The following is an 8,997-nucleotide window of genomic DNA, read 5'->3' on the forward strand; positions in this document are numbered from 1 at the left end:
CTAGGTGACCTCCAATTCCCCTCAGAGAACTATAGTTCCCAGGGAAGAGGGGTTGACTATTAAGTCACTCTGGGAGTTGTAGCTCTGGGAGAGGGGAATAGGGGCCTCTCCCAGCAACTCTTAGCACCCTTAACAAACTACAGCTCCCATAATTCTTTGGGAGAAAGCCATGGTGGCATTGCAAAACTCGGAGAATTGCAGATTTCTGAGGATAGCTATGCTTCAGTTCTCATTGTTTTGGAAAATGCGACATCGATAAGCTGGGCTTTAAATGCAAATTGAACCCAATTTCTACCACGTTCTGAATCTGAGCCACTGCAGGAGGTTGAAGGAAGGCTGACCCAGTAAAAACCGAAATCTGCCTGTCCTAGCTGGGGTTGATGGGAGTTGTAGTCCAAAACGACATCTATGTGTATGTACCAAGTTGGAAAAATTTGCCTTTAAGATATATGAATGTCCCATGGCTATAGAAGAAGAAGCTGGGGGGAGGGGGTTCACGGTGATTATTTAGTGTCCAAAGGCACTCTGCACATGCTCAAAGGCACAGACTGCTTTATTAAATGCTCCACCCACTGGATAGCAAAGTTCCAACCTTGCGGGGTCTCTCAGCAAGTAGAGGAATGGCAGCTTTTCCTCACAAGACAGGGCTCTTTTGATACAGGTACACTACGCCAGGGATATACTCCACACACTGTGCAGACTCCTTCTTCGATGTCGCCCGCTCCCATGCCTCAACTTCCTGCTCCATGACTTTTCGCCACAGTCCCCGCTGCTCCAGCTCGTTCAGGACTTGCTGCAGTTGGGCCTTGTATTCCAGGTTGCCTGTGTTGCTCCGGGTGGTCAGGCACAGGTAGCCTCCTGTTATTAAAGGAGGATGTTGATCAGGTCCAGGGAAAGCCCTGACAGCATCACAGGGGCTTTTCCACACTTGTCCTGCTGCTTTTCCCCCAGGGGAAACCGCTATTCCTGCCCCCCCCCCAAAAAAAAACGTTGGTGAAACTGACCCCAAAAAATTCCTCATCTGTTCAGATTCATTGGAGGACAGGATGAAGGGAGAGAGAAGGAAATCTGCATTGGCTAAACGGAGAAGGCCTTTCTCCATCACACTTCCATACAGATTAAAATGTGGAGATTAAATGTGTCCAATCCTGTGGGGAACATAGTGGAGGACTGAACATGAAATTTCAAGGAGAGTACAGCTCTTTAAGGGGGGCATTTCTTTTTTTAAAAAACCCCCACAATACCATAGCAAAGTTTAAGAAACATGGCTGTCAATCCTCACTCCTGGCTGTCAAAACAGTTTTAAAAACTCCAATATAAACACATGTTAAAAGGCATTTATGCCTTTCATACATTCACTTGAAGAGCATGGGAGAGGCTTAAAAGTGGTTCAGTGTGACTGGTCTGAATTCAAGGAAGTCTTTTCCAAACAACCAACAACAACAACAACCAACAACCAACAACAAGCAAGTGAACTATTCCTCTTCCCCAGCTCCACTGGAGTAGATCTCCTTGGCTGTGGCTGGTTAAAAAGGTCTCCCAGCACCATCTAGCGGCCACAGATTCATGGTGGATCAGCCCAACCGCTTGCAGTGCAGGAATCACAGCTGAAGAATCCCTGACAGACCCCCATCCAACCTCTGTTTAAAAACCTTATTTGAAGGAGATTCCATCACCTTCCAAAGGAGCCCATTCCGCTGCCGAACAGCTCTAGCTGTCAGGAAGTTCTTCCTAATATTTAGTAGGGATCTCCTTCCTTGCCATTTGAAGACATTGGTTTGGGTCATCCACACTGGAGCAGCAGAAACAAGCTTGCTGCATCTTCCATGTGACAGCCCTTCAGGGATTGGAAGATGGTTATCCTCTCAGTCTTCTTTTCTCCAGGCTAAACAGACCCAACTTCCTCAACTGTTCGTAATCAGGCTAATTTTCCAGGCCCTTGATCCTTTTGGTTGCTTCTCCTCTGCACACATTCCAGTGATGAACAGTGATGAACCTAGGTGATGCTTCCTGTTTTACACACACACACACACACACACACACACACACACACACACACACAACCCCCACTGCAACAGGGCATCTCCGGCTAAAACCCCACCTGGTCTGGTGACACGAAGCAACTCTGGAACCACGCTGGTGGGCACCTGTCCTTCGCTGAGCGCCCCCACGATCACAACAGCGTCATAGCACCCTGGTCAGAAGCAACAGCACCGGTTATTTATTTGTATTTTTTCCTTTTAAGAAATAGCCTAACACTTTGAATTGGGGCTCAGGGATGAACAGGCAAATGGCACAGGTGTTTAAGGACAGGTGTAACATGCTCCTTGGCAGAAAAGCCCATCAGGTTTCTGGTCGCTGTGTTTTGCACAAGCTGCAGTCTCCAAACCATCTTCAGATTGGGGAGGTTATTGTTTTGTTTTTACTACAGCATGAATGGCTGTGCCCAGGAAGAGTTCGCACTGGCAAACCGGACGGAACTACGAAAACAGCACTCTGCATTACTGATCTCACTTGGGTCTCAAGTGATGTAATGGGCTGGCTAGATCACGCCTCCTCAACCTCGGCCCTCCAGACGTTTTGAGACTACAATTCCCATCATCCCTGACCACTGGTCCTGCTAGCTAGGGATCATGGGACTTGTAGGCCAAAAACATCTGGAGGGCCGAGGCTGAGGAAGCCTGGGCTAGATGCAGAGGAATGGTGGGAGGAAGCAGCTGGGGAACTCCCCAGGGAAGAAGGCTCATAGCCAGGGGATTGGTGGTGGGACGATGCTGAGTGGTCAGAGGGGGAAGACTAGGAAGTGAAGGTGTTGGAAGCTGAAGAGGTAACAGGGTTTAGTGAACAGGAAGGGTCTGTGGCAGAGAGAAGTCCAGAATCAGAGACAGAAGCTGAAGCAGGGGAGGAGGGAGGCCAAGAGGCAGAGATCAGGCAGGCTGATTAAGAGGCACAGGTGTCTTCCCCTCCTGCTTCCCCCTTCCCCTCTGGTCTCCCGGAACCACATAAGAGGTATGAAGAGGGAGGAGTAGAGTTGGATGCACCGGTGCAGTCTCAGATTGCTTGGGAAGGACCCGGGAGAGGAGGAGGTTTGGCCAGCTGTGGGAAGGCAGGGACCTTCAGTCCCCACAACTGACTCATAGGGGCAAGATCTACTTGCTGTGCTCATTAGGCCTGGTGCTACTGAGCAGACCTTGTTTCTTCTCATAGTTAACTTCACTTGCTCCATGTGATTTATTGCTGACCCACTCCTGACAAGTGACAGACTGTTGTCATTCTGGGAGTAGCCCCAGACGATGCACCAGGTCCTTTGGGGTGAGTTCCAGAGGTTAATGCAGGGAAGAAGCAGCAGCAGCATCACCTTGTCCACCCCAGCCTCACCTCACCCCCTGCACCCTAACCCACACCCACTCACCCACCCACTCAACCCATTTCTCAGGAAGTGGTGCACCCCTTGGCCCTGTTACCTTCAGGAGCTGGTAAGGCTTCCTGCCCCAAGAGGCACCTCTTCAGATCCTGGTAGATCCCCTTGCGACACGCGTGTTCCAGCATCCCCTGACTGCCATCCAGGCCGTGGAGGCGGCAGAAACCTTTTGCCTGCAGCTTAGAAGGTGCAGCTTAAGTCACATGACATCAGCCTGGAACCACACCCACTCCTGCTTGCCAATCAAACGCGAGCTTACTGGACACCACAAGAGCAGGAGCCAGATGGGGATGGTGTCAGGGTAGCTGGGCGATATCTGGTTTGCAACATTGCGATAGATCACCAGCTAAACATCATAATATACTGATACAGTGTCTGAAATAAAGATGGGGAGCTCTGTAGAGCTACCAACTTGGGTACTTTAAAAGAGGACTAGGCAAAATTGTGGAGGATAATAAGGGTTTAAATGGCTACTGATCACAATGTCTATGCTCTGTCTCCACAGGCGGATGTGGGCCCCAGGCTGCAAAATATTCCATGCCCCAGTTTAACCGATGGATCAACTCCAAACAGCAGCACAAAAATATTAATGAACCTCCTAATCCATTAAAAACTAGATTCAATGAAATAAGACCCTGTGACTCAAGTGGCAGCCTCATTAAGATTTCCCAGAGATGAGAGCACCATCAGACTGGGGCAGTTCACAGCAGGGTGAGATCACTGTGCCCCAAATAACCTGATACATTAGCTGATGGTCCCCAGGCCTGGCCAATGACACGGGTAGAGACACACCCCATGATGCCCTCTGCTGAGATTGGGCTGGGGTGCCCCAGTTACCTCCTTGGCCACAAGTCCTGTGCCACAGGCCACATCGAGCACTAGAGCGTCCTGGAGGGGTTCCTGGAAAACGGAGGCCAAGCAGGCAGCAGCCAGTCGGGGGGCTTGATACTGCAAGACAGCAACATCCTACAGGGGAAAAGAGGTCTAGTCAGGAACAGGGTGGGGACCGAACTTCATAAGTAGGAGCCCAATGGATCAGGCTAATGGCCTATCTGGTCCAGCATCATGTTCTTACAGTGGCCAACACAAACACATGAGCACCCTCCCCCTACGGTGGTTTCCAGCAACAGGTTATTATTATTATTATTATTATTATTATTATTATTAGTTTGTACCCCACCCATCTGACTGGGTTGCCCCAGTCACTCTGGGTGGCTTCCAACAGATATAAAAAACATAATCAAACATCAAATATTAAAAAAAACTTCCCTGAACAGGGCTGCCTTCAGATGTCTTCTAAAAGTTGTATAGTCATTTATCTCCTTGATATCTGATGGGAGGGCATTCCACTTCTCGCAGTGACGAGGAAACCACCAGAAGGCCCTCGCAGCTCGACCTCAGTGTCTGGGCTGAATTCAGAAGCATTACTGCCTCCTTTAAAGCCATCCAAGTTGGTGTCCAGTGCTGCCTCCTGTGGGAGGGAGTTCCATAGTCTAACCATGCATTGCACGAAGAAATCCTTTCTTTGACGAGTTGACATTCAGCTTTGACTTTGACATTCAGCTTCACTGGTCCACAAGTTCTAGTGCTATGAGAGAGGGAGGCAAACTTTTCTCTACCCACTTACTCATTGTATAAACTCCTATTATGTCAGCTCTTTTTTCCAAACTAAAAAGTCGCAAATGCAGCAACCATTCTTCATAGGGAAGTTGCTCCACCCCCTGTATCATTTTGTTGCCCCTTTCTGAACGTTTTCCAACCTCCCGGCATTGGTACTTTTAACCCCTTGCAGCATACGTCTAATAAAATACCGTGTTGGCTGCAGGAAGTGAAAGGAAGGTTTGTCTAACACAGAACTTATGGCTCTGCTAGGAATTGTACTTTTGGCCTTTTCACATCCAAAGAAAACGTTCCATTCCCCCTGCTGCCCCGATTTTATTGATCCAGGTGTTCCACGGCAGTTGGAGAGCAGGTATCTTGGGCTCTGCCCAGTTCCAGGGAACCTTGGCTGAGATGGAGACATTTGCGGTAAAAAAATCCTCCTTGCCCCAAACAGGTTGAGCCTGGGGAGGAACTGGCAAGGCGGAGCAAAAGCTATCAGCATTTCGGATTTTTCAGTCTAGAGAAAATGCGAGCCAGAAGAGACACGGTTAGGCGTTTATAGGATAGAGAATGGTCAGAGGAAAGTTTTCTTCTCTCTCCAGGGAAACCAAATGTTGGAAGTTTCAGGACAGAGAAAAGAAAGTCCTTCACACAGGGCATAGTTAAACTATGGAACTCACTGCCACAGGAAGCAGTGAGGGCCACCAACTTGGATGGCTTTAAAGAAAGGATTGGAGGAATTCACGGAAGAGGGAACTATTGGTGGCTACTAGCCATGATGGCTCTGCTCTGCTTCCAGAGTCGGAGGCTGCGATGCTTCTGAATACCAGTTTCTGGAAACCACAGGAGAGGACAGGGCTCTCGTGCTCAGGTCCTGCTTGTGGGTTTTTCATTGGGGCATCTGGGTGTCGGCTGTAAGAACAGGATGCTGGATCACATGGGTCATTGGCTGAATCCAGCAAGTTCTTAGTACATGGGAGATGAGTGGAGAAAAGGATGTGCTTGTGGCTAAATGGCCATGGTAAGGATGGATGGAGGATGGACCTGTCATTTTCAGACCTCTCTTTCTCATTTGTCCAGTCTTGAATTCACTTCTCTGCATTTCAGCATACATTTGCATTAAAAAAAAAAATCCGCAGGAAAATTCATCACCATTTTTGTGTGAATTTCTTCTAATATACCGATTTTTCTGTATGCAGTTTTGACCAGCAAACATTTCTGAAAGCAATTTCCCCTAATATAATCCATTTCTGTATGTTGTTTTTAGTGGCATATTTATTCTTACGCACGTTTTCTGCTAATATATGCATTCGTGTAACCGTTGGGAGAGCTGCATGGCAAGATATGGAGTACTGCAAATTTTGAGGGGTGGTTGTGGTTTGTATTGTTCTGGAAAGAACCTGTTCACCTGCAAATGTGAACTGAATCAAAATTCTCCCCCAAACCTAACTGGTAACTGACTCCTTTTTAAACTCCCGTCCTGATTAATTCTCCCTCCTTTTGATATAAGCAATTCTTCTCTCTGGCCTCTTCACTTGGTTGGATTCCATGTGAGGCATGGATAGTCAAATTGCGGAACCCGTGGCCACAGGAGGAAATAATGGCCACCAAGTCGGATGTCTTTTAAAAAGGATTGGATAAATTTGTGGAGGTCAAAGGCTACAGACGACAATGGCTCGGCTCTGCCTCCACAGTTCAAAGCAGCAATGCTTCTGAATGCCAGCTGCTGAAAATCGCAGGAGGGGAGAGTGCTGCTCCTGCGGTCAAATCCTGCTTGCGGGTTTTCCATAGACATCTGGCTGGCCACTGTAAAAACACATGGATCACATGGGCCATTAGCCTGATCCAGCAGGAAATACTTATAATATTGTGTGTGTGTGTTGAAATATCTTCTTTTCATTACCTGCTACCTGCTATTATTTATTTTTATACCACTCTTCCTTCCAATGGGAAAGATCCTTTTGATTTTTCAGCCTTCCCCAACTGTCCAGATATTTTGCACCCCATCAGCCCCCAAAGCAAGCCTGCCCAATGGCGGACTGCCTTCCTGAGGCTGGCACTCTACACATGCCCAAGAACACCCTCTCTATTATTAATTATTGTGCCCAGGTGGAGAAGATGGGTTTGGGGGGATTTAAATTCAGAAGGGGGGCCTTTGCCAAAATTGGCCCAAAAATTCACCAAGCTAGGTATCCACTTTATTTTAGAAGCACCAGCTGCCTCTGAGAAGCCCACAAGCAGGCCTGTTATTTGCCCAACTATCTCATGCATCCTGTGGCTGCAATGGGTGTCAAGGTAGATTGCCTCTGAACATGGAGGTTCTATTTAGATGAGATGATGGTGGGACCTCTAGCCATTAATTTATTACTTATTTACGTATTCCTTTTATATCTCAGCTTCCCCTCCAAAGGAGCTGAAGGTGAAGCAAATGGTTTCCCCTCTCCTCATTTCATATCTACAGCAACCCTCTGCAGTGGCGTAGCGTGGGGGGTGCAGGGGGGGGCCCGGCCGCACCGGGCGCAACATCTGGGGGTTAGGGTTAGGGGGCGCAAATCCACGGGTTAGGGGGCGCAAATTACTTGCCTTGCCCCAGGTGCTGACAACCCACGCTACGCCACTGACCCTCTGAGGTAAGGGCAGGCTGGGAGACAGCGAACCCAAGGTCTCTGAGCCTCATGGTTGAGTGGTAGATTTGAACCCTGTTACCCCCAGGTCCTGATCCGACACTCAATTTCTCTAATCCCCACCCCCAGTTTGCCCTTTAAAATGATGGCTGACCCGGGATTCGTGGGAGGAGAGAGAAAGGCAGAACTCTGCACGCGCTCAAGAGTCTCCTTAGGGAATGAAAGAAGAATGGTCCCAGGAGGCAGAGGGGACGAACTAAGGGCAGAAGCGAAGCGGGGTAAGGAGGGGGTGGAGGAGGAGTAACCTCTTCGTATTCCGGAGCCCAGCCGTCGTAGAAACGGAGCTGCTGCTCCGGATCGCCTTCGTGGTGCACCCGGGCGACGCGGCGTTGAACCTCGGCTAGGCGGCTGCTGCCTGCGCGGTCATCAGCCATGTCCGATCCGCCCCTCCGCGGCCGCCTCCTTCCCGGCTCCTCCTCTCTCGCCCGCCTCTCTCCTTGTCCTTCCCCCGGCGGCAGGCTTGGGGGAACTCTAAGGAGTCGGCTTTTAACTTGTGCTGCACTCTTTTGTGCTAGTTGTGTTTCTTAAAGCATGGTTTTAATTTTGTAATAATTGTTTTTTCAGCGGTTATTTCCCACGTTTTCTCTTTCTGTTTCTGTGCCTATGTGCCGTTTTAATTTGTGTAACCCGCCTTGAGTCCCAGTTTGAGGAAAAGGTGGGGTATATAAATGGATCTCAGGTCATAGATTCCAACCTCACGTTGACATGGGCTTAACCTGGATTTTTGTGGAGGGGGGCAGGCTTTATCTGTTAGGGGGGCAGAACCTCAGTTAAGTATTTCTATTGCTTTACTTGATGGGGGCAGCTGCCCCCTCCCTGCCCCCCTTGGCTATGCCCATGCATGTTGGGCAAAAGATTCCTGCATTGTGCGAGGTTGGATTAGAACTCTACAATTTTATGGTTCTATAACAACATCTGGCAGCCCAGTCCCCCATTCATGTGGCCACACTCGGGATTTTGGCGATGGCATATATATATATATATATATATATATATATATATATATATATATATATATACACACATACACACATATATATATATGGATGAATTAAATGTTAGGACATTTCAGCACTGAATTTACTGGGTGCCGTGACAGCAGTCTTTTGTGTGTGTCCCCTAAATTGGCTGTGCATTTTTTCAATCTGCCTGAGAAACAGCAGAAATGGGGGCTGTTCAGCCCAGCATCTTTGGAGGCTGGGGTAATAGGGCTCCCATGGCAACCAGGGTACCACTCTCCATGGCAACCATCCCATATCATTTGTACAGGGAGTCAGAATGCCAAGGCCT

The 8,997-nt window shown here is 48.6% G+C and overlaps 1 protein-coding gene across 2 annotated transcripts; it reads right to left on the minus strand.

The window, feature by feature from the left end:
- Positions 1 to 535: 535 nt before the first annotated feature.
- On the minus strand, positions 536 to 8,132 carry METTL27 (methyltransferase like 27). Of its 2 annotated transcripts, XM_081173208.1 has the most exons (5): positions 7,953 to 8,126; positions 4,259 to 4,387; positions 3,465 to 3,600; positions 2,102 to 2,194; positions 536 to 858 (listed from the first exon to the last, which is right to left on the minus strand). In XM_081173208.1, exons 1-5 carry the CDS (start codon positions 8,079 to 8,081, stop codon positions 635 to 637), a joined length of 711 nt encoding a protein of 236 aa, XP_081029334.1. In that variant the 5' UTR covers positions 8,082 to 8,126; the 3' UTR covers positions 536 to 634. The 2 variants fall into 2 exon arrangements, with proteins under 2 accessions (XP_081029334.1, XP_081029335.1); XM_081173209.1 differs by lacking the exon at positions 4,259 to 4,387 and having other exon boundaries at positions 7,953 to 8,132.
- Positions 8,133 to 8,997: the final 865 nt, after the last annotated feature.

This window comes from Podarcis bocagei, assembly GCF_964188305.1.
Source record: "Podarcis bocagei genome assembly, chromosome: 15".
NCBI classification, from domain to species: Eukaryota; Metazoa; Chordata; class Lepidosauria; order Squamata; family Lacertidae; genus Podarcis; species Podarcis bocagei.